This window comes from Diadema setosum, chromosome 16, assembly GCF_964275005.1.
Source record: "Diadema setosum chromosome 16, eeDiaSeto1, whole genome shotgun sequence".
Lineage (NCBI taxonomy): Eukaryota > Metazoa > Echinodermata > Echinoidea > Diadematoida > Diadematidae > Diadema > Diadema setosum.
In genome coordinates this window covers 29,246,481-29,273,902 of record NC_092700.1, presented here as the reverse complement: position 1 = coordinate 29,273,902, position 27,422 = coordinate 29,246,481, and the positions used below count along the sequence as shown (strand labels likewise).

Sequence of the window (27,422 nt, the reverse complement as noted above, 5' to 3'; positions counted from 1 at the left end):
TCCCACTTTATATTTCATGCAAAAGAGTGAGACATCCGATCCCTGTAAAGTGTGTGTGTGTGTGTGGGGGGGGGGGGGGTACCAACCTTCTCTCACCCCCCGTCCCCCTCAAGGCTGCGCCGGTTCGGTTATGGGCTTGTTATCGTGGTGATGGTGACTATCGCCGATCATCCCCCCCACTCCTCAGTATGGATTTACGCCGTTGATGCTATGGATATTTTTTACACAGTACGATAAACACACTCATACTCATGAAAAATGTTGTAATTCACTTGCCCCAGTGCCCAGTGTGCTGATACATAGCTTTGCACTTTGCTTTGTGTTTATGTCCTTGTATACTTTCTTCTTGAGATTGGACTTGCTAAAATCTGGAACCATGTACTACAGTAGTTACGTCTTAAACACACTGTATGGCATTGTTATATCATGTATATTAAGTCATATTACATCATACAAATTGACGAATCAATAGGGGCTCTTACCCTTAGAACTTGCTTTATCTAAAATCGTGTTTTTTTTTTTTTTTTCATCTATTCAGTGTTGACAGTGATGATAGTCGACGGCATCACCGTTCGAAAATGCGACGTCAACAGCGAGTTCGAGTGCGAGCCCGGTGTGTGCATCCGGTCGAACCAAACGTGCGACGGCGTGTACGACTGCGAACTGGGTCAGGACGAGGCGATCTCCCTTTGTAGTAAGCGAGAAAATTGTCGTCGATCGTATGTCACTCTTTAATCTCTTTAAAGGACAAGTCCACCTTCATATACATATGGATTGAGTGAATGCAACAATATTAGTAGAACACATCGGTGAAAGTTTGGGGAAAATCGACAAACCGTTCAGAAGTTATGAATTTTTAAAGCATCTGCGCAATCACTGCTGAATGAGGAGACTACTACAGTGTATGATGGCACATGCGTACAACGGTACAAGGAAAATAAAAAGAGAATTTCACAAAACTTTGTTTTTTGAATAGAGTGCACATTTCTTCGACTCGTTGCTGACGTATGTTAAGGGAAATATTATTCCCCTTGCCTTCTGAAAGAGAGAAGTCGAGTGTTCTTTTGTTATTCGAGAAAAGTGAAAAAATGTTGAATTTTCTTTATACTTTCTTTATATCGTTGTACTCATGTGACATCACAAGCTATAGTAGTCTTCTCATCCAGCCGTGTCTGAACAGAAACTTCAAAAATTCATAACTTTTGAACGGATTGTCCGATTTTCCTCAAACTGTCAGTGATGTGCTCTACTAATATTGCTGCATTCACTCAACCCACATGTCTGTGAAGGTGAACTTGTCCTTTAATCGCCGTCGTCGTTTGACCTGATTCGCTTCGTTTAGTTGAGTGTGTGTGTGTGTGCGTACGTGCGTGTATGGTGTTTGTGTGTGTGTGTGTGGGGGGGGGGTATGAGACTTTTCCCATTTCCATGGCAAGAAGGTTGAAGGTTCCAGTCTCAATGAAGTTGAACATAAATAAAGACATTAGATATTACAGTAAAGGTCTTCTTTTCGCAGAAAGATGTCATGTGTTCTTTTGATAAGAGTTAAGGAAGTATAACAAGAGAAAAGAAAATATAGTACACCCAATGAATTGATAATGATTAATGATAAATAATACATGCATATAGCCCACTGTCCATGTATATTCATGTTCAAATGCGCTGTCTATTACACCAGAAGCAGTCTCTATTCCTGGATTGATGTAAATGATTATAATGTCGTTTGAATATATGTTTGTGTACCTGTGTGTCATCAAGGAGATTCAAGAGAATGGAGTTACTACTGTAAAGTAGAAACGTGATAAAGGATACAGCACTGATTTACACTTTGTACATGTTTCTGGACGGGATTGACTTTTTTATATGCTTTATCATCAACTGAGACTTTATTTCATTTACTAAAATACAAGCAAAGTAAGACCAACGATATGTTAATTTTCAAAATAAATCTTCAGACGGCGGCATCAAACCCCGATCATCAAAAGCACAAATGCACCCGTGGAATTCTTTTGTACATCAATAGAAAACTGACAACTATTATGAATAATTACTGCCAGTTGGAACTCCATCTCTTAAACCGCATTAGTACCACATAATATGTAAATACTATTCATTTGTTGCAACTAGTTGACACATTGTCCTTCATCGACGTAATTAAGCACCAATTATTCAGTGTTTTAGCAGCTAAGCCGTGGCAAAAGCAAAGGGCATCCAAACTCGGGTTGGGCTCGAACCAACCTGATTGCTTTCGACAGGCGTCGTTTTCACTAGACCATCGATCGTCTCTATATCTTTATATTATATGTATTCATTAAGCTTATTATTTTGTTTGTAGACTGCGCAGCCAACGAGTTTAAGTGTACCAACTCCTGCATTCCTATTGAGCAGAGGTGCGATCTCTCTTGCGACTGTGAGGACGACTGCGCAGACTCAAAGGGATGCGGTCAGTGAAATGAGTATTATTTCCGTAGCTTTTCACAGTGAATAGAGGCGCTATATACAGTAATGTGCGCCATATTGCAGATACACTGTATGTTTGTTGGTTTGGTTTTTTTTTTTTGCCTTTTAATCGAATGGTACTGTCACCGTTGTGCAACGTTACATCAGACATAAGCTAAACATAGCGTTCAATGAGTCTGTTGGTTGAAGAACTGATTTCCCCCTTTTCTGCCTCATAAAGAGTTCAAATTTTTTTTTGATGATAATTCGATTCTGATAAGATTTCTTCGAATGATAAAACTAATACAGGGCCTCATCCACGTCAAGCTCGGCTTATGATGACGGTCCCCTCTATTGAATTCTTCTTATTCACAGTATGCTTAATGTTACTTTAATTCATATGTTATTAGAGACGATGTTGTGACGAAATTTACAATTCCTGTATTGATTCGTATGTTTTACTCTATTTTTTTCACACTGTGTGACATTTTTGTCTTGCTTTGTCATTGTACTTAGAGAAAGAAAGTGCAGAAATAAAACCAGACCAAACCAAACTAAAATCACAAAAATGATGAAATGTGCAATAGTCGTTTGAAATTCGATTCATATGACATTTCATTTCCAAAGTAACTTTCCAGTGTGCATGTGACAGTAACCCCATTTTTAACAAATACAAATTACATTTGAATGATAAAGGTGTATGAAATGGGCAGAATGCAGAAATGAAAAGTTGCAAACCACTCTAGAGAAATAACTTCATGAAAGAAGAATATAATGAATAAATAAGTAAATAAATAAACAAAAAACAATATTATCCATTATATACACAGATATATTAAAATCATATATGTATATATTATTTTTAAATATACATGTAATATATATATATATATATATATATATATATATATATATATATATATATATATATATATAGTGTGTGTGGTGTGTGTGTGTGTGGAGGGGGGGTTATAGTGATATGTAAATATATATTTTTAATCGTTTTCACACAGACGTTTTCCCGTGTTTGCCGGCGTATGTGAAATGCACGAACCATTTATGCATCCCGCATGACCTGTGGTGCAACTTCATCGATGACTGTGGCGATGGTTCTGATGAAGAAGAGACCTGTCGTAAGTTACTCGGTGTCATGACGATGTATTTATGTAAATAGGTGTTACATGTTCAGCCCACGTGTGGTAGAAAATCTTCGAGACTTTTTGGACAGACATGACACTCGAGAGCAAGAATGAAGCTCAGTTGATGCTTGTGAAAGAAAGTATGGTGAGATAGTTTTTTGTTTGTTATCGCTGATGATGACTCGTGTGACATGTTTATTGCCGTGCACCATCTCTTCCTCGGGCCCATAACATCGGTCACAGAGTATGATGATGATGAGAATCTATACAAAATAATGAAAATGATCGCAAATCGTGAATATCTCTGGAAGTCTATGGAAAGCAAAAAGGTATAAGGACAAGGGAAGCAAGAAAAAGAAAACGCATTGCAGGCAGACCATGATGGAGAATCAACATACAAACATTTATCGACAAATAAAAATTTCCGAATTAAGGACCATCGAAATCAATTATCATGTGTTAATATATTTGTCATGTATTGTTTGTTTCTCAAACAATATTTTCAATTTCCTTAATTCATAAATTTTCATTTGTGGGTGAATGTTTGTATGTTGAGTCACCGTCACTCTGGAAGATTGTTTGTAACAATGTAACAAGACGAGGAGAAGAATTTTCATATAAACAATCAGGTTTAGTGGGGTGATCAAGTTGTGTTGTAAATTGTATGATTAGAAGAATTTACTTATCCTCATCTGTTTTATCATACATACTTCCAGGCAGACCAACCAACTTCTGTTTTGTTTTGTTTTGTTTTGTTTTGTTTTGTTTTGTTTCGCTTTTGTAAAAAAAAATGACACATCGCCCTCAATAGTCGAAAATAACACATGTCGGACGGGCCAAGCCCGCTCCGACTTTCAATCAGTAAGATTGTTTATAAACAACATTAGCACAGTGGGTTTGACCTCCCGGCCCAGACGGGCTTGTCTCCCGCACAAATGGTAGAAGGACTCACTGAAGAGGGCCTACTTTAATTAAACCGATTGAGAAATGGAAGTAACGGGGATCTGTTAATCCTGACGGTCAAGAGAGAATACTTACCACTATTGTCAACGGTCGGTGCGAAGTGATATATCTACGTTTTGCTCAACGACAGTAAACTTGAATCAGGGGCCTCTAATTATCGCAATGGTTATGCCACGCGTAGTTAGCCATTCGTCACTTTAATGGCATACTCCCCGATTCTTTCCATCTAACCTCACAACCCCCCTCCCCCCCCCCCCCCCATCTGAGTAATCCAAGAACGTACTAACTACGTAAATGCCGAACTATACTGCGAACGCCGCACTGTCATGCGACAGTAGGCTGAAGATACACCTTTTTCCATATTAGAGATGCACCTTTTTTGCCATATCATGACCAATGCAGCACTCGCTGTATTCTGCTGGCAAAAAGTGTATCAATATAATAATACACCATTTTGCCTATGGAAATCTGCCGGGAGAAGGGATTTGCATAGTGTAGCTTTAGATACACCCTTTGACATAATTATGAAGATTGTTGCGCCACTGGCCAATTTATTTATTTATTTATTTATTTTTTTTTTTTTTGGCTGAAGGGTGTATCTAGATTTTTAAAAATGCCTCTAATTCTTCTGATAAAGACTTTAAGAATATAAGAAATGTCAGAAAATAATATTATAAGTATATAGCAATGCCTGGGACAAACTCTATCAGCAAGCATCCAATTATATGTCTTCTAGAGCAAGAGTAAATGCCCAAACTTTAGAGCGATTTTTCTCGACTTTATTTCTCCCCGTGCGGAGCAAAGATACACCCTTTTGCCATATGACGGCCGCGTTGATGTGTCTATAGTGTGTGTCTGTGTCTGTGTGGTGATTTCAATAAACTTTCCAAAATCCCAAAATCGTTTTCGTTTTTCTCAATTTCTATTCCATATCATGCTCGGAGTGACCTTTAAACTTTGCCCCTCTGTCATGTCTGTGATCCAAACTAAGCGCAGATTATGTCCTGACGAATGATACCACTTGCCTACTTTGACTGATAATAATAATTATACGTATGCATATTGAAAGATGGATATTACACATCCATGTGTACGCTCTCAATGTCCTCTATAAGAGAAGGAAAAAAAAAACACCCGCTATATCACTTTGTCACTACCGTCAGTGACCTGCTGGGGGTGTTTAATCAATATAGTCAGCACTGACAAGCTGTCAGCGCTGACCATTTCAGCAAAATCCTTGGTTTTGATTGGTTGAGACGCTCTTCTCACTGACTGTTACTATGGTAATTGTCAGCGCTGACAACTTGTCAGCGCTGACAACTTTCGTGAAACGGTGCCCTGTTTCTATTCAAAACCACTTGTATTTTCATGTTACATGTGTGTGGGGATCTTTAAGTTCTTGGACGATTGCCGTTGTGCAAACACCTAAAACTGGAACCTGCATTATCGTACAAGTGTTACGTGTTGAACCTTTGGCACAGGCGTATCCAACGCATTATAGTGTAGAGTCACGTGATTACATTGATGGTGTTTATGTTTTTTTTTTCCTCACAGCTCATCGGAGCTGCTGGAAAGGCGAATTCACCTGTGCGAACGGGCAGTGCGTCAGTACGTGGTTCGTGTGCGACGGGGAGCGCGATTGCATAGACGGTAGCGACGAAGCCCGGTGCACACACGGTAAGATGAGACAAAATATGGCACGGAACGCGCAGAAAGCAATGGAGAGCACCTCGCAGTGAGCCCGCAGCCCGCTATAGATGCTTGAGAAATTACCACTTGGGCGGTCTGTTTAAGGTGATTTAAGAACCCTGAAGAGAATAGAGGGAGGGGAACTAATAAATTGATGAGAAAAAAAAAAGGCGATGGAAACTTTCAAGAAAGAGAAGAAAGGGGAGAAGTTGTAATTAAAAGCATTAGTCGTATAACACGTATAAAGTGCCGATTGCAGTAGAAAAAGCCGACGAATGTGTTAAATATGTAAAAACGAACTGAATAGTTATATAAAGTACCGGTCGCCGTGAAGAATTATTATCATCATCATCCTTAGATGCATTAAGTAGGTAAGCCAAGCAAATGAATAAAGATGTGATTTTTCAAAGACGAATATGTAGGCCTAAATAAACTCATTCACAGTACCTTGAATAATGTACCGTCTCTTAGATGACTTCATTCATTGCAATGGCAAACGGGTGTTCTGGCAAGAGTGGTGTGACCGCGACGTGGACTGTCCGGACACTGAGTTGGATGAGACGAACTGTACATGCACGCCAGATGAGTACCGATGCCCCAACGGGAAGTGTTTGCGTCCATCAGTGCGCTGTAATGGAGTCTGCGACTGCAAATCCTGCCAGGACGAGGTTGACTGCTGTAAGTTGAAGATAGATCGGAGTTACGTTCTGCGCATGAGCAGATGGAATTTATCTGAAGAAAATAACGTAAATAGACGCATGGTTCAATAATGAGTAATGTCATGAACAGCCCTTCTGAAATGGTCTTTTTAGTTGACATCAAAGAACATTTCTAAACATTAAGGGAGCTTGCTCCTTTAAAGCAACTTGGATTACGTATGTGGGTGATATCTAGCTTTACAACTGGCCCTTTTCAGGGCCACATACATACCCAAGGAAGAATACGTGGTACACCGTTAAGTTTTCTACCACCCAACGTTCTACCGCCACAGACACCTCCAACAATTTCATCATACAACTGTTTTGTTTCGATGGTACAATTCGGGCTTATTTCAAGTATCGCTAACTACGAACGAAAAAAAAAAATCTTAAGTTTTGCTCCCGGACAAGCCCCCATTAAGAATCAACCTTATCGACGAGGAGACCTAAGAGTCCCGCCATTCTTATTTTCAACATTAACGAGAGAGAGAGAGAGAGAGAGAGAGAGACCAAGCAGTTTTCTTTTCTTTTTAAACATTAACATATTCTCTGCCTCAGTCCTCTGAGGCTATGTGGTTACATTTTTGCTCTTGTATATTTGTTTTCAATGGTGAACGTATTTTTGGACACATTGATTTTATTTCTCCGTTTAATATATCGCCCAGTAGCTCTGAAATACAAGAGAAAATTTGTCGCTCCTTATTCGACTTTCATTCAGATAATGGCTTGATGCTGAAAAGTTAAGTGTGCTTAGAAAGGAACATTTCCTCTGATGTGAAGCTTTGCTTTAACAGTTATCTTTGCTCATTGATAAAGACAAGCAACAACAACAACAACAACAAAATGAACCTAAAAGGATCATATAGTTTTGGTAGCGATTTATTACCAGGTTTTTGACATTTTTCGGTGAGATAATGAAAAACCTCTTTTGGAATATGAAAGAAAGTGTAATTTCAAGAAGGATTCAACGTTTCTTTGATAAAAATTGGTCTTGAAATTGCTGAGATATCCATAAAGCGATCCTATAGTAAAACTGACAGACCACGACTTTTATTAGGATATCTTTTTTACCTTATTTTTTCGATATGTCAGTCATTTCAAAACCGATTTTCATCAAATAAACTTTTTGATTCCCCTTAGAATTATATGCTCTTCAACATTTTGTAGAGTGGTTTCTAAATATCTCGCAAAACGTTACAAGCTGAATCCTCACCTCAACCAGTACTGTACAGTCCATTTAACTCTGGAATGAACTGAGGGACCACTGAGTAAAATGGTCAATGTAAAATGAAGAATACAAGGAAACTATGCCAAGCCTATAGTGAGAAGAGTGTGGTAATATAGGAAGATTTATGAGGAGTGAAACATGAAGCGTTGGAAAAATGTGAAGTACTGACTTTCTTCCAGAATTCTGACTTGTCTCGTATCTGTCTATACATATCTATGCATCTCTTTTAATTCCAGCCGAGCATGAAATGTGCAACTACCAGACGAATGGATTCCTGTGTTCCTTCAGGAATGGCCTGCCAGCACCGTGCGTGAAAGAGCAGTATGTGTGTGATGGACACCTTGACTGTCCAGAAGGAATGGACGAGACCCACTGCTGTAAGAAGTTTGAAAAAGAAAAATGGTTTAACCCATTAATAAAAAGGTTTAAGTCATTATTAGAAATGCAATATCTATGTGTGGCTTGAGTGGATATTTTTTTTTTTTTTGCTTTTTCAGAGGCATATGAAGGTAATGTTTTTGAATGCCACATGCACATTTTTTGTACATACTTGACAACAATGCATGAATACATAGGACACATACACACATGAATATAATTATGATGTTTGTCTGTGTACGTGTGTTTGTGTCTTTTGTGTATGGCTATTATAGGCTGTGTTATTCAAGGTTTAAACATATTCTTTTCGTTTATCCCCGCAAATTTGTATAATTTGATCTAGAATTAATAAAAAAAAATGTAAATAATCATGCAGTCTGCATATATCAGTAGTTCTCTTGGTATGAGCCGGTTTAATGTGATAACAGTGATAATAGTGGTGTTTCTTTACTTGCAGTAACGTCTTGTGTATCTGTTTATTTTCCATTTTCATCGCAACGACACAGCCAAGTGCATCTCCGAAAACCATACACGCTGCAACGAGGGAGGTGACTCTAACGATAGGCGATGTTTGCCGAACTCCGCGTATTGCAGTGGCCGACCGTTCTGCGTAGGGGGTACCGATGAACAGGCATGTCGTACGTACTCTGTGCTATTGCGCAAATTCCCTCAAATGTTTCTTGTCTTAATTTTTGTGACCTGCTCTCTCGATGCATTCACCTGTATTTTGCCCTGAATAGGCCCATACATCCGGAAATATTCATGCATTACCTATCAGGCTTAATATTAGACATCAAGCATTAAATACAAATGTGCATTTCCTTTTAAGTGTACGTCTCATATGCCAATTGCATATTTGTGTGTGTTTCTCTCCTCGTTAGACTCTGCTCACATTTTTTTTTCAAGTCACTAACCTTTTTCTAGATCTATTGTTAACATTGATGTCATCGGACCAATATGCACATTTTGTGGGTTTCTTTTTTCAAGTTATTCACATGAATTAGTCTGTATAGTATATAGTCTGTATAGTTGGGTAGGATTGGCTTTGCACCAGATTGTTGCACCAGATTGTAATGACAGGAACGGGGTAAGACTTACTTGCCCGCCATTTGTATTAAATCTGTAATGTGGCACATATTTCTTACGAATAAATTTCATTTAGTTCTGTGTTTGACAGCATTTCCAAGGGAGATACTTCACCATCTCAATAAAAGCAGTAAGAGATGCAAGAATGATGCCTCTTACCTATTTTTTCTTCTTACGTTTTGCTCCCGGACAAGCCCCCATTGAAAAATCAACCTTATCGACTAGGAGACCTAAGAGTCCCGCCATTCTTATTTTCAGCATCAACGAGAGGGAGAGAGAGAGAGAGAGAGCAAGCAGATGTTTCTGGTCTTTGTAAACATTCCATTGATCATATACAACATTTTCACCTCTGAGGCTACGTGGTTACATTTTTGCTCTTTTATATTTCTGTTTTCAATGGTGAACGTATATCAAGTATCCTTTACACTCTTATTTCTGCCGAGTCAAAATTTCAACTCTGAATCCGAGTCAAAAATTTTTCACTCCGATCCGTGTAAATTTAACACCAACCGTGTACTTCTGACTCAAATCCGAGTTATCATTTTGGTTATCGGACTTTTTACACCTGCGCAGAGTCACATCAGAAATACCCAGCGCGGTGTATATGACATACGCGCGCTACAATTGGACAAAACATGTCATGTGTCCTATGTGACGTAGTACCCCCGCAAAAAAAAAAGCGTCATTTCTCGACGATCCGCCGCGGTCGCGAGATGTCTTGCAACTTTTTGTCTTCAAGATGGACAATTTTGTGTGCACTTTTCTAGAGGAATGCGGAATGGAGGAATACATAGGAGTTTTCATCGGTGAGTACCCACCTCATTCACAACACTCATATAAATAATTGCCTGAAACATGTGAACCTACCTATTCTAATAACATGTAATAAATAAGTTTCAATCCACCCCCTTCGCCTAGTTTCATCGTACCATACGGGTAGGTTCCGTGCATGTACAGTGAAGGTGTAGCTAGGTAGGTTCACATCTATTGTAGATTGGTTCTAACGTATACAAGTAGCATATAGCCCAGGGCTACGTACAAAAGGTACAAGCTACCGTACGGCCGCCTACGGCTACGCCATTACCAGTCAATGTGTCCGTGTCGAAAGTTCATTTTGCCCTAAATAGAACTGACGTACTGTTTAGACCATGTTTCAGGCAATTATTTATATGAGTGTTGTGAATGAGGTGGGTATTCACGGATGAAAACTCCTATATTCCTCCATTCCGCATTCCTCTAGAAAAGTGCACACCAAATCCGAGTCATTACTACACCAAAATGGGTTACTTACAATGCGGGAAACGACACCGTATCAGAGTGAAATTGTGACCTTTTGATTCGGAAATCCGTGTCATTTTCCTGGAATAGATTGCACCTAACTGACCCCATTTCCGAGTCAAATTTGACACTTTCCGAGTTAATTTGACGCCACAGAAATGACTCGGAAAGTGACTCGGAATCCGAGTGAAATCATGTGACTCGGAAGTCCGAGTAGCTTTCACTCGGAAGGATTTGACTCCCAGCTGGCGCCATTTCCGAGTCACATTTTACACTTTCCGAGTTATTCTTGACGCCGCAGAAATAAGAGTGTATATGCTACAGTAATCACGTAGAATATTGCTGTAAGTCTCAATCGTAATAAATTTCATCACAGGAAGTCACAGCCTACAATTATGTACACTTCCCTCCTCTTTCTCTTGTGTATTTTTTTCCTGCCTCCATCTCTCTTTCTTCATCCTTTTCTTCCCTCTTTCATACTCTATCAACTCATCCCTTACCCTCGTTTATTGTTAATTGTTATTGTTTTTGACCTCTTCCAGCGGCCCTGCCATCTTGCAACCCGTCGGTGCATTTTGAGTGCGCAAACGGCAAATGCGTCGACTTGGCCGCTCGATGCAATGGCAGGATCGATTGTTTGGATATATCGGACGAGACAGACTGCGGTAGGCCGTCTGTTTATCATCATACTGAAAACATTTATTGTTAGAACATGATTATCATAGTAGGTCCTAATGTCTTTCATCGAGTCAGATATTGTAAAAACACAGGACGTGAACGCTGGAGGGTAAATCTACCCAAAATACATTATGCTAATCTATTGACTGCAAAAACGTTAGGTTGTAGATATTAGTGAAAATAAAGGAAATTTGGATCATCTATTCAAATGCTCTGAATATCTTAACGTTCCGACGCTGCCATCTCTGGACAAGAAGAACGCATGATTACTTCTACCGATAAAAGACAGTCGGGAAATACAAGCAGAAAAAACACAACTCACATACACCATGGGAGAATACCACAGTACCATGCTTTCCCACTTCAAGCGAATCTACAAAGGAGGATCTGTTATAGATCTTCATCAGATACAGATATTCCTACAACCGAAAATCTCAGCAAACCGAAAGCTTTGAAAAAGGTAATCGCAGTGAGATAATTGCACTGACTGTAGGTATGTTTCATACACAGTGTACACATCTTTATAAGTTATGTTTGTATGTACATTCGTCTGTTTATCAATTTTACATGTCGATTTTATGTTGCAGAGGCTTTCGAGTGTCCGGCCAACACGTTTAAATGTCGGAGTGGTCAGTGTATACCAATGTCACAGCGGTGTGATTACAAACACGACTGTTTCTTCGTAGACGCTACTATCGACACTTCAGACGAGGATACATGCGGTAAAGGCATTCTGTATGAGACCGTGACTCGTAGGACACCGTTTCATGAAAGTGATCAACCCTGACAAACTGCAAGTTCTCATAGTCTCTGACAATCACCATAGTAACAGTTAATAACCTGAGTTGCCCAGCCAACCAAAACCAAGCCAATCAAAAAAACTGAAATTGTAAAAAGACTGACAACTTGTCAGGAATGACAACTTTCATGAAACGGTGCCCTGAATGGCAAACGACAGTCCCTTTGAATTCATAGCCCCCCCCCCCTTTTTTTTTATTAATTTATCTATTTTTTTATTTTTTTTTTTGCCTGACATATTATGTCAGATGTGTGTTAATGGTTCGGAGTGAAAAAAATACACACTGTACTTTGACAATACTTCGTTGTTTGGTTTGTTTAAAATAATTCATCGGAAAACCGTCCCAGGCCTTTGATCACAACCTAGGTTTATATCCTGGTTAGAATTTCTTCAGTAGTTGACGTATCTATGCCAGAGAAAGTAAAGACCTCTTTACGTTTCAACTTTACATGGAAACAGTACGGTGCTGAAAGTTGTATTACTCGGGTGAATAGAGGTTATCCAACTGACCTATAACTTACTGATCGGCCATCATATTCAGTATGTGAGATGTTTCACGTTTTTTCTCACGTTCTTTTCTGCAAAGACTATAAGAAGATGTCCTGCAAGGAAGGCGAATTCCGCTGCAAAAACGATCAATGTATTCCCAGCGAGAATCGCTGCTTCTTCGACTCATTCGGCCAGACGGGGTGCAGGGACGGGTCCCATCTTCACGATTGTGGTAAGCATACCGATCTCGATATCTCCACCATCCCCTCTTTGGTCTTCTTCTTTTTTTTTGTGTGTGTAGAGACATATAATACATGTATGGCAATAACCTTTTATTGCGATGTGACCCGTACACAGGAATGCAATGCGCATTAGCAATTCAGCGCACGGGCATTCAAATTGATGCGGAACGGACGGGGCGCACCGCGCTAGGAGCGCGGTTTGCATCAACGTGTAGGCCTGAATACTCCGATGTAGTGCGCTACATCTTCTCGACATCACGAACTTGAAATTGAGAGTTATTTGATTCACAGGACAACCTTGTCTTTGAAATATTCACTTACCATGAAAATGTATGTGTCACCACGTTTTACCCTCCGAGTACCGCGTATCAATGTCCATCGATTTGGTTCAAAACAATACTTCTATAAAAAAAAAAATAAATAAATAAAAGCCTTTCTTGTTTAATAGTCGATGTACTGCATACGATTACTTGATCTCGGAACTGCAGCTGGATTGGGGTCGAATATGTCCTTCGTCCCTGCTGCATGTATGATATGATATGTATGCTGTGATCAATTTGCATTTCGTAAACGCACCGACAATGGATGGACTTCAGTATGAACCGCGCGACCGCTACGCCACGTGCATGTTGCACGACTTTAATACACTGGCACGTGACTTGAATACAAGCTCGCCATTGGCTAAATTTTTGAAACGGTAAGGCTAGTTGCGTCAGTCCACTCATTCTGGTTCTTCAAGAGTGGGTGTACATGCAATTCAGTAGAATTTTGTGCATTTAGTGTGTTGGTAGAAAGAGCCAACTGAAATGCCAATAGCTGTGTATACAGAACACCCTGAATATTGTTGAAAATCCCAAGAACGCGTACTCTATACTTTATGCTTTATGCACTGTTCTTTCTTTATTTGTCTTTTCTGCTCTCAAATACTGGTATTTCAAGAGCACAGATAGAGACGTTGGCGAAATCATGCTTACGTAAGAGTGACTGTAACATGCATGATCAGTGTTGTAATATCTTTGTCTGTGTGCTGTTGAAGTCGTTTACAATCACCACGCCATCACGTTCTGTTCTTTCAGGCAACTGGTCGTGCGGCGACGGCGAGTTCAAGTGTCGGAACTCGTATTGCGTGCGGGATTCTGACATATGCAACAACAAAGTTGACTGCAAGTATTCCTACAGCGACGAGCTAAATTGCAGTAAGTAAAGTCAATTCATTCCAGCCACATTTTAAAGTCCATTATGAATGACTGCGTACACTTGCTCTCAACGACAATTCTCGTTATCGCTATGATTTCTAGTATCATTGTCACCACCATTACGGCAGTTATAATCATTATAATCAATAAAGTCGGTACTATCATCACCATTATTACTGTGACCATTATGAGTGGGTTTTTTTAATTCTATTTATTGTTAAGCGTGTAAATGAAATATGTTCCACTGGACTTACTTGTCCCAATAAAGGCAGAAACATCGCCTATTCACCCGTCACGGGTAAATGCTCGCCAGCCAGACAGTGACTGAGCTAGCCACAAAACTGTTCTCTTTGTGATTGTCACAAGTAAGGCCAGTCGAACGGATTCAGTTTACACGCTTTTATTGTACTACCTGGATGAATCAAAACATACATCGATATATGCATATTTATTGTTGTCGTTGCTGTTTATTGTCATTATCAGACAATGAATAACTATCGTGAGTATCCGAGTTTCTTTGCTCTACATACATATATGCATTATACTTTTATTTTCTTTCTTTCTTTTCAGCGCAGCCGTGCCCAACTGACTATGGCCCTTGTTTGTGTTTTGACATCTCCATAAGCTGCATCGACCTGGGCCTGAAACACTTCGGGTTTCGTGGTGTGGATAACAAAGTCACCTATTAGTAAGTGCCAGCTTTATACTTTACACATGTATTCTATCTAAGTCATGTACAGTATGTTAAAAAAAAGAGTATAATAAAAATAATAAAAGTTATGACATCGTAAAATTTTGCTAGTGTTCACAAAACATTTTCAGCGCAGTCAGTATGAATAAGCAAATGAGTGAAAGCTTTCCAGAGTTTGTACACCATATCAAGGCAATTACCGTCCCCCCCCCCCCCCGGACAATTACCCCCGGCTAAATGCTGGTTAGTGATAAGATTAGAGTAAAGTTTAGGGATAGGGTTAGGTTTAGGGTTCGAGTTGGGTGAGGGTCAGGGGATAGGTCTGGGGTTGTCCAGAAGGTAATTGCCATTCTCTAAAACCCACATAACTTCCCTGTTTTCTTTTTTTTTTTAATCCGATTTTGATCAAATATTCACTGTAAAGTTGTGCGAGTAAAATTACTCTTTCTCTTCACTCTAACCTTTTCCTGTCCGAACCGAACATGAGTGTACACTTCTTCCATACACGTTTTACCCTCTTACATTCATCTGGGGACATGCGTATGAATGTGTTGGGGCAATGGCGATGTTGGGAAAATTGTAATGGTGTCCCATTAAGAGAACAATGAGGCTGCTCTGTGTTAGTAATGTAACTACGATAACTGCTGTTGCATTTTGGAATTACTTTGAGCATGTGGATCAGTGGGAGCTCTGTGACGTAGTGGATAAGACTCTCGACTTTCATGAGTTCGAATCCCGCCAAGTACCTTCGTCCTTGGACCTGTGGAGAATTTATTTTTTCCTCCACAATGTCCCTCTCGTCCCAGGTGTGTAATTGAGTATAAGGCCCTCTGTTAGAGCGATGACAATACTGAACAAGCTGTACCGTGGATAAAAAAGAAACCGAACATAATTACTGTAATTTTGTTTTAGTATTACCTTTCAAAGTATGCATAATTCAGTATTTATACATGTGCACTGTTTCTTACTTTTTGTTCACGTTGGACAGCAACATGAGCGGCAACAGGCTAGCTGTCTCAAACGACACATTCGCAGGAATGTCGCATGTAACACGACTGTAAGTATAAACGTCAAGCTATTCCTGTAAACACAGTCCGCAATGGCTTTTCTCATCCATGGGTGTTTTCTTCTATTTTGCAGAATTGGCAGGACACTCTATAAATCAATACATTCTATGTCAATGCATATCAAGACATGTTACTGAAGAAACGTAAACTGTACAGTAATTTCAAGGCAGAATTGTCCAGCTATTAAAGCTGGTGCATTATTTTTTTTTTTTAAGAAATGTAGACACTTGTCAAATTGTTATTACGTATGTATGTATTGTTTCTACATGTAATATATTCACTTGCTCGTATAACTTATATAAAAGTATATTATTTGTATTTCTTACAATTGTTGACAATGTGATTTATCAAACGTAAAATAATTATCAGTTTGTACGTATTACCTTTTACTGGATGAAAATAAAGCACAACTGAATTGAATTAAATTGAAATTGAAACACTTCTGACACTATCAACTCGATCAATCAGCCAATTAGATCCAAGAAATTACTGCTTCCTGTAATTTTGACGATTGGAATAGAACTTCAATTTGAATATTCTTAAGTGACTATAGGTCTTCCTGTAAATAGTTAACTATGGTCGGGTCATCGTACTTTTGTCTCTTTATACAGAGACCTCTCAAGAAACGGCATTTCCGACATTGATAGGAACACATTCTCTCATCTCATTCGACTAATTGACCTGTAAGTATATCGCGAGGAAATAAATATACGAATATATATGAAGAGTTAGTTCACAAAAACCGATAAGTCCATTTTTTAAGATTTTGAAGTACAGTCTCCGTCATTAAGTACAAAATAAAACCCTTTAAATGATATATTGGTCACTACATATAAAGTTACATTTTTGAAGTTATGGTCAAAAGAAGCAAAAATTTTCTTATTATTCTCTTTATTTTTCTTAACCTTTAATCGCAAATATCTCCATTTGGCAAATATGGACTTATCGGTTTTTGCGAACAAACTCTTCATATGAATATAGGCCTATGTTTATATGACTAATTACGTATAATAATTGTGTAAAGAAATTGTCTCATATATGAATATTGATAAATTAACTATAATTCAGTAACCCTGGTAGCTGTACATCCATTGTATATGGAGAGATTTCTTCTGCTGTTTTTTTTTTCTCTCTCTCTTTTTTTTGGTTCTTAGATAATGTTATTTTTGTATGATCTATTATTATACTTACATATACAGATAGATATGTTATAAATTGATTCATAGTGTACTTTTTCAGTTTAAAAGTGATCCATATATTCATTCCTTCTTATACGATGTAGTCACGAGCGATTGGGGTTCCTCAGAAAACCTACAGACCGACTCTAGCTTTGCAATTATGTTGTACATCAATTTTGTTAAATTCATCCTTCTAACAGGAGTCTTGAGTACAATAAAATCAGCGTCATTAGAGAAGGGACATTCAGCAATCTTCCGCTCCTCAGGAATCTGTAAGTTGGTAAAATTTTCCCTCTTATACGAGTAACTTTCATTCGTGAGTTGGATTTTTTTTTTGAGAAAAATGTTGAACATGTGAATAAAATGTATAAATTATAAGCATTGATTTTCTGCACTTATCATGTACATTTATGTATGTATGCAACATATATATTTGATGCTCCCTCGAGAAAATAAACATTTCATTTTTCTTTCTTTTTTTCATTTTCATTTTTCTTCCAAAAAAAACATAACACAGAATAAATCAGGAATTATTGATATATCATATAAAGCATATAATACACTGGAATGTGCGAAAGATAAAAAAATAATTAACAGATAAAAGAGGTCTACTAAAGAGCAATGCTTGTATATTGTGAACCACTCACACAGCTAACATTTTAGGAACTGACATGTAAATGGGGAAATCTCTTTTGGGAAAAATTTGAACCACATCAATTATATATACTTTTTTTCTATCTATGCACATGATTGGATTGAATGTTGTCCCTACCCCTCCCCTAAAAAAAAAAAAAAAAAAAAAATGATGTGGCAATGTATGAATTCAAGTCAAGAAGTTGTCCAAATTACTTCAGTACTGAGAGAAAAAAAAATAAGCGAGAAAAAGGGTAATAGTCGATGACTCGTAACGGTACTCTGATTCAACTTTCAGATGATATACATTACGATTTTAGATTCAGTAGCTGCTTATTCGATGGATAACTCGCCGTGTATCATTATGGCGTCCCTAAATGATTTCGTATTATTATTTGTTTTCTTTTGTTCAGCAAGCTCAAAGGTAATGCCATTAGCAGACTCGAGCGGTATGCATTCATAGGCTTGGCGTCAATGACAACGCTGTAAGTGCTTTTCGTCGAGTGTTTGCGTGTATGTGCGCATGCGCGTTCGTAGTTGTCTAAATTATTTTTGTGCATGACTTTTGTGTAATTGTGTGTGTGTGTGTGTGTGCGCGCGCGCGCGTGTGTGTGCATCTCTTTTTACTTGTTACGAGACTGAAAGGGGGAAATGATAAAAGGACCTGCCGCTGTACTAGATAATCAACCTCCAAATGATGAACAGAATGATGCTTATCCTGTAAGCTAATTGCCTGTTGTCAAGGTAGTTACAATTTTAACAACCCGACCCTCTGATCCTGCCGCCTTTATTACTTGTGCGGCTATCGTGAATGAAAGCTCGAGGTAAACAATAATCAGTGAAGATGCTTTTGCGGGGTTTTCTTTTCCTTTATTCAAACTCTCTGTGTATCATCATGCAGTAGTCTAAAACCTTTTTTTTTTTTTTGAAAAGAATATTAGACGTTTTGTGGAGTAACATTCTAGTTTGATATAATTATGTATAATACGTTATAATATTCATAAAATTATACATAATATTGTATTATACTTAAATAGGATGGACGGGTCGTTTGATTGTATCTCAAAAAAAAAAATGTAAGTGTCGTCTTCTTTCCGTTTTTTATAATATTCATTTACACAACGGAATGAGGATTTCGTGTTAGTCATTTTATTTGTCCGTTGTTTTTACCTTTCAAACAGCGACCTCAGTGGCCAGAATCTGACATCTTTAAATTCCTCTGCGTTTGTCGGCTTGCGCCAGCTGAGATTCCTGTAAGTAACAACAACAACAACAACAACAACGATAATAATAATGATAATAATACTAATAATGATGATAATAATAATGATAATAATAATAATGATAATGATAATAAAATGCACTCTCGTTATAACGAACACGTTTATATATATATATATATATATATATATATATATATACATATATATATATATATATATATATATTTTTTTTAAAATAAATTCCGGTCACAGCGAAGTAAAAATTCAGGCCCAATATTATCCGCTCAATTTTGTTTATTGTTTATTCTTTTGTTCGGCCTCTTTTGATATTCTAAATCAATTGCTTTTATTTTCTGTTGTAATTCTTTATGTGTAATTAGTTGTTGATGGAATATTGTATTTTGAAAGAGAATTGTTTTTGTAGTATAATTATGTACATGTAATAGGGCTCACTTGCATCTGTTTAATGTGAGTGATTATTGTACTGTACTGTTTTGTTTCGTTTGTACATTTACATCAAGAACACGCAATTCAGCCTCTGGGCTGCTATGTACTTTCCTTTTGATGAAATAAACCAATATCTATATATCTATCTAACTAACGAAACTTCAATATAACGAAAGAAAACTGCCAGTGTCGAGGACTTCGCTATTAACGGGAGTTCACTGTAGTAGTAATAATAACAACAACAGCATAATCTGCATGTAAAATCCTACGTGCAGCTTTATTTGCCTGTACGTTCCTATGTTTCTATAATACTTCAATTCTAATGCATTCTGCTGTTATATTCTTTTTTTTTCTGTCCCAGTGACCTGTCATTAAATAATCTCATCGAAATTCCCGATGGTTCCTTCTTCGGTCTGCAACAACTTCAGAAGCTGTGAGTCTCGCTCTTTTCTTCACACCTACGATAAGCTTTTCAATTGAATTGAATTTAATTCAATTTAATTATGTTATATTATATTTGATATCCATCTAACCAAAGGTAATACATAATTCGAAGTATAAATTTGACAAATATTATATTGAGATGTCTAACAATTTGTAAGAAGAACTTGACACAACTGTTCCTTTATATGAACACTGAAAATGAAAACGATAGTGTAGATTTCCATACGAGAAGGGAAACTGTACGACTTTTTTTTTTCTTTCATATTTCTGAAATACAGAGCAGGAAAATGGTAATTAAAACGATGAGTATTTTTTTTTTCTTCATATTTTGCCCGTGAATTTAATGTGCAATCTTATGACGGGAACAAGACAACGAAAATTGAAAGGCCTATGCATTGCAAATGCACATTGCCATGTTTTCATTTATAATACCCTGATCATAACCTGCATACGATGTGAACATATAAAAGGTACCATATTATATGTAATTTTTCTGTTATTTGTTTTTTCTTCAGATTACGTGGATGCGCCCACTAAAACCGTTAAAACCAAGATTTTGTTAATTACTTCATGGGTCACTCACTGTGCAACTACTATTGTGATTAAGAAAAGACATCGTAACTTCGGAAATATACAGGTTACGCTTAGTCTAGGGGAAGGTGCATTCTAATTTTTTTTTTATTCATTATCAAATTAGCAAGAACTGACGGATAATGTCATTTACAAAATTGTGGGTGTTATAGGGTTTTTTTTTTTGTGCGCGTATCCAAGTAATCGGACCAAAAATAGCAGAAAATTATTATATCTTATTTTATGATATATAATGTATAATATATGTATATGATAATATTTGGTACGTAAATATAAATATATAAACATAATATATATATATATATATATATATATATATATATATATATTTAAGTAATGATTATTAAAGTACTAGAAATGAACACATTAACGATCCACTCAACATGCATTTGTGTTGTATAGCTATTTTAATCTTCATTTGTCTTTCGAAATTGACCATCATTCTTCGAGGTATCATTCTCATATTTTCAAAAATGTTTGTCTCTGCTTAGAGATATCACCGGCAACCAACTCTACGTAGTGACTACAAAAACGTTCAATGGACTAGTGCATCTTGACATACTGTAAGTTAACATAACGCAAACCTACGCCATCGACTTTTAATACTGTCATTACGATCACGATACCGCTTTTTTATACCATCTTATATTCTTTCCTTTGTGTACGTAATTATGTACATAATAATATATGTGATTGTATTTATGTATATATACATGCTCATGTAGGTATTTTCATGCGTTTGTCTAGTAAAACTTAAAACAAGAATATAGAAACATGTTATTCTACGATAAGGCATTATCACCATCAGATAATGATTAAAAACCATACATGGAGTTGAAAAAAAAAAGTTTTCGAGTTGCTGTCAATGCAAAAATAATGCAATCCACCATTTATTTCATTTTTCGCTCAAGGTACTTCGAATTTAGCCATGTATGTCGGTAACATGCGTAAAATGAAGAAAGATTTACACAGTAATAGTTAGTGTATTAATTGTATTGTATTGTATACATTTAAAAAAAAAATCTCATTAGCAAAATTTCGGGTTCGGATATCAAATAGTTTGTCGTCCCACCGGTAACTCGTTCAAACTATCATAGAAAATGAATGTATTTATCCCTTGGCTTTTCTTTTTGTAGCTATGACGATCATTGCCATATTCAACATCACCCTCAAATGTCTTAGAGGTATTGTTTAATATAGGGAGCAGCGATTTAAACAAAAATATTCGAGTTATCACATTGGATGCATTTGTGTAGATCAGTTGTACCAAAAACATCCTACCATAGAAACATTTTACAATAAAGCCTAAAGTATAAGGAGATAACATTAATTTCCTCATTAGACCATAACTGTAGACGGTTAATTCTAGAAACAATTTCATTATAACTATTTCAAAACATTTTGCATTTTTAACAATACTTTGATTATACTGATTAACATTCTTACATTGGTTGTTTCTATCCCTAACTCACATTTTAGAACTATTTTTATGCACTAAAGTTGGGTATTTGTTTCATCTGCAAATGGTAAATAATGCCTTCAAAATAAATGTATGTGTATCATTTGTGTCAGGCTGACGGACGAGTATCGCTTTTGCTGCATGGCCAAGCACGTGCCCCAATGCCGCCCTCTACCCAACGAGTTTTCCTCGTGCGAGGACCTCATGTCCAACGTCATACTGCGCATGTGCATCTGGCTGCTGGGTATCGTGGCCCTGGTCGGTAACGCCTTCGTCATCGCCTGGAGAATAAACAGCAAGCGAGATAATCGGGTGAGAAGTGGTGGCCGAGTTGTGACGGCAGGGTCGGCAGTGTATGTGAGAAGTCAAGTCTGAATTTATTCATTTTGAGATTTTGAACACCAATTCAACTGTCAAAAAAGAAAATAGATGTTATTACTACTCGTAGTGACTAACTATAGGGGAATCCGCATCAGTTAAATGTTAATCTGAGAAGAAAGAATAAAATATGACAAGTCGCATACATTCAAATTCATGAAATTCTTCCGTCGAGATGTCTTCATTGCAACTGATTGACAAATTGCCCTACATCGACGTAAATATTTTGTCAATCAGTTGCAATAAAAACATCTCGACGAAAGAATCTCACGAATATGAATAATTACGGAGTACCTGCTGCATGCTATAAGGATTAAAACCAACACTTGCTGTCGGATGGAAGCTCGGTGGTCTAGTGGACATCGTAGGTTCGAATTCTGCTCGAGTATGTACGCCCATGATTTTTCATCATGGCAACTAGTAAAACACTGATCAATTCGGTGCTTATTTACGTCGATGTAGGGCAATTTGTCAATCAGATAATTTTGCAATGCAACATATATTAATTTTGGTCAAAATCGGATTAAAAGTACGGAAGTTATGAAATTTCGAAGATTTGCTAATCTTTTTTTCATGAATATGCAAAATGAGTAAGCTGAAGATGTCATCTTGATTATTTCGGCCTAGACTTATTGCTCTTTCACGCCCAGGTCCATTCGTTCCTTATAACCAACCTGGCCATTGGGGACATGCTCATGGGCGTCTACCTCCTCATCATCGCCGCCGTCGATGCCTTCTACCGCGGCGTCTACATCCTTCACGACAAGAACTGGCGCGGCAGCACCCTCTGCCAGTTCGCCGGGTTCCTGTCCACTTTCTCCAGCGAGCTGTCCGTGCTGAGTCTCACCATCATCACCCTCCACCGTCTCTCCTCCATTGTCTTCCCGTTCCGCATCAAGGATATGGAGTTCACGCGCGCGGTCTGGGTGATGGGCGTGTCCTGGGCACTGGTAGCTTTTCTCGCGGGGCTCCCGCTGTGCGGACTGGCGTACTTCGGCAACTTCTACGGGCGCTCGGGCGTATGCCTGGCTCTGCACATCACGCCGGATTGGCCCAGCGGATGGGAGTACGCTGTCTTCATCTTCCTCGCCATCAACTTCGTCTCCTTCATGACGATACTGATCTCGTACGGCGTCATGTTCAACGTGGCGCGGAAGACGCAGAAGGCGGCGATGCGGTCGTTGAGCTCGAAGGTCAGCGACTCGATGGCGAGGCGGATGTCGGTCATCGTCTTCACGGACTTTTGCTGCTGGATGCCTATCATTTTATTGGGCGTGGCCTCGCTGTGCGGCGCCTCTATACCACCCGCTGTAAGTTGTCAGCAACTCATAAGTGCACACACACACACACACGCACACACACATACACACAAACAAACACATACTCTTTTTGTTGTGTTTTTCAGTGATGTTTATTAGATTTCTATGATTTTACATTACAAAACATTAATCTTGAATGCATGCAACAATATTCAGTCAACAATGATTAATCAAACGAAAAAAAAGATCAATCAATACATAACTCGAGAATAAAAACATAACATAATCACACACACACACACACATATGTGACCGTGCACTCTCAAAACGAACATAAAGTCGCACACACTGATTTTGAGTGAGGACTGAAAATAAGTGAAATGGGTCAACCTAGCCGAACTTGACTTTTTCATATTTTCTGAAAGAGCGGGTCTTCTTTTACATTATGCTAAAATTTGGTATCATGAAACGGGCAGGAAAGTGTGTTTTTTTAGCAGTTTATCTCGAACATTTTTGGTAGAATAGTGGGATTAGGTGTGACTTAAGAATCCCTTTTTCATTTCTGAAAAACCTTGTTCACACTCTTCACTTTCAACTCTAATAACTTTTGAAAGGATAGTGCTACTGCTTTGAAAGTTGGCATTAATTATGGACAGAATAGGTTAATGGAGCATATTTAATTTCAGTTTAATCTGATAATCCCTTCGTTGTTGTTACTCTGGTGGATTACTTCCTGATTTTTGTCCCATTCATCGCACAGCCAGCACGGTTTGGTAAAGATTAAGCGCTTGAATAGACACTGTACTTCAGAGCCTCTTTTCTCAGTTCACACTTTCCTGAGTTTTTGCTTTCTTTCCAATATTTAAATGGGTTAGGAGAGTCCATTTGATTTGAGTCATACATCATTTTAAAGCTTAAAGTCTGCTCTTTCAGAATATGGTCTTAACAAAAAATTCATGTCTGGTGACTTTTTGTTTGTTTTGAGGTGCAGAGTCACATATGGCAATCGACATGAACTCACCCTCACAACACTATACCGAGGCCCTTGAAAGGAATACGATAATTACATGTGACATAGGAAATTCTCATGACATCCTCATCTCAACGTGCAACTCCTATAGAATAAATGTAATGTGTGTACCACCATCTAAACGCTTCCACAAGAGAGAAAGAAAAAATCATGCAAGAAGTTTTTGAAAAAATTATATTGCCGAACCTTTGCAAACATATCAAATGAAATACATTTCAGGAACGATAAATTCTTAACTTGAATTGAATTGAACTGATTTGAATTGCATTGAATTGGATTGAACTTGTCTTTCTGTAAACCTTTGTTGTTGTTGTTGTTGTTGTTGTTGTTGTTGTTGTTGTTTCAAGGATTGATAGCTGTTATTTTCATTCAAGTTATGCAAGAAATTCATGTTATGTTCTAATATTTGTAAAAACTCAGGTAACTAGCATCTTCCAAATTAAAGAACGTACATCACAACCAAAGAAGTTCTATAAAGTGACAAAACGTTGAAATGAGATATCAAATAATTTATAGTTATTTATCTATCTATCCATTTATTATATGATTTTGTTTTCATTGCGTGTCACTTCTGTCATTTCGAAGAATGGATCATATCGCGTAGCCTTTCAGGTGAATCGTTTATTACCACTGCGTTCAATAATGATAATGTTTTATGGTACCGGAGGCAAAAATGTAAACTGGTAGTTGTTACCATCTTGTCACGGGACGGCAGGTATACGCGTGGGTAGCCGTGTTCGTCATGCCTGTCAACTCGGCCGTCAACCCCGTCCTGTACACGCTGGGTAGCGCTCCAACCGTACGTACGCTCCTCAACCGAGCCAGGAGCACAATCTCGTCTCAGGCCACGTACTCAACGGACTACAAACTGGCAATGAACTCTACAGGTATGGAGCGCATCGGAACTATTATTCTCGTATCATAATTATAATAAGTTATCACGGCACGCATGTAATTTACTCTTACTGCTGCATATTCCCTGATAATGAAACGTACCAAGGAGATTTTTTGTTTCTTTTTTTTAACTTTGTTTCACCCTTTTGTTAAATGGAAATGATTATATAACAGTTGAATAGAATAGATTGAACATCATGTTGATGAGACACGGACATCAGATGGTGATAAAGATGACGGGTGTTCTGATCTTTCCTAACTTTTCATGTCAAGCATTTTTGTAAAATTTCCCTCTTCCTTTCAACTTAGCAACAGTTTTTATGTTGAAATATAACAACTTGCCTTGATTTTGGCAATTTTCACATCTAAATTTAATTGAAAAACTTTTCAAAATATCTGATAAAAACCATGTGAGCAGTGACACCGATTTCTTAGTGCCTAACTGTATTATCAAAGCAAAACCAGATCAACAAAATTCCTATTATTAGACATTACTATTAGATGTGTGCATTATTGTTTCTTACTGTATGAGAGAGTACAATTTTCTCGTTCTCGTGCATCAAATCGTTCATTGCTTTGCAGATCGGAAGCAAATGAGTAGGACCGGGGGTAAAGGCCGTCCGGGCCGGGGCATGACCAACATGGTGGCCACGACGAACTCGAAGCCGATCTCGATGACGGTGAAGCCCAAGCTCCCTCCTCCCTGTCCGAAGGAGAAGCTGAAGATGAACGACATCGAACACCAGCGTCATCATCGCGACGACGACGACAGCGGCGAGAAAGCGGCACTGACATCGAACTACAACAATAATCTGAGAACATCAGATAATATCTGAGCCCTCTAGCGATATGGAAGAAACAAACGAATGGCAGAGTAGAGATCATTCGAGAGATCAACTTGTTCGTGATAGAGTTCGGACGTTACAAAATATTTAGAGCTACCATAGTCTCTATTTATTTATCTATTTATCTATTTTATTTTATTGTCGACGCAATGTCGTGCCATGTGATGCATCGAGTGAGAGGGAGAAAGAGAGAGAGAGACAGACAGACAGACAGAAAGAGAGAGAGAGATAGCCAGAGGTAAACCAGAAAACTTCTGTGATATTTATGGACAAAGATGTCTCTTACCGTTTTTATTTTCACGGACACCATAATGTATTTGTAATCATTACAACGCCGTGACTATACACCATGTCGTGATTACGTACGCCAGCTGTCCTCGAGAAGTGCACCGCCAGCTCGGGCGGTGCTCCGGATTTTTGGCTGTGGCGCTATCATGTGGGTAAAAGGTACAAGCGGACGTATCCAAGTTAGTGCATTAAGATGTTCCGCAAGTTCGCATCGACAATCTTAAAGGGGCCCTGAAATCCAAATGCCAAAATGCCAAATGCACGTTGATTTGCGTTGATTTATGATACCCTCAACATCACCTTTGCGGTGAAACGAATATCTAGAAATATTCCATATATTTTTAACGATTTTTCTTCTATTTTTCTTCAGATTACTTGGGAACGCCCACAAAAAAAAATAATCCTTCCAAACTAATCAATATTAATATTCTTGAGATGGCCTCATCTGTCAATCATTGCTAAAGTACTGAAATGTTTAACAAACGACATTGGAATGCACCTCAGCATAATTTGCATGTTCCCTCGCCATGTCTTTTGTTAGTCACATTAATATGACAGAAACATGCAAGTTATGCTGAGTCGAGAGGAAGGTGCATTCCAATGTCTTTTGTTAAACATTTCAGTACTTTAGCAATGATTGACAGATGATGTCATCTCAAGAATATTGGTTTGGAAGGATTTTTTTGTGGGCGT

At 38.0% G+C, this 27,422-nt stretch overlaps 1 protein-coding gene across 1 annotated transcript; it reads left to right on the top strand.

Annotated features, from left to right (window-relative positions):
* The first annotated feature begins 549 nt into the window (after window positions 1–549).
* Window positions 550–26,432, top strand: LOC140239793 (G-protein coupled receptor GRL101-like). The gene is made up of 22 exons (XM_072319612.1): window positions 550–694; window positions 2,336–2,443; window positions 3,453–3,569; window positions 6,096–6,218; window positions 6,702–6,908; window positions 8,393–8,533; window positions 11,441–11,563; window positions 12,164–12,298; window positions 12,962–13,096; window positions 14,183–14,302; window positions 14,873–14,990; window positions 15,982–16,050; window positions 16,672–16,743; window positions 17,439–17,510; window positions 18,285–18,356; window positions 19,053–19,124; window positions 19,903–19,974; window positions 21,068–21,139; window positions 22,149–22,347; window positions 23,064–23,723; window positions 25,418–25,589; window positions 26,179–26,432. The coding sequence occupies exons 1-22, from the start codon at window positions 550–552 to the stop codon at window positions 26,430–26,432; spliced, it is 3,258 nt and encodes a 1,085-aa protein (XP_072175713.1).
* Window positions 26,433–27,422: the final 990 nt, after the last annotated feature.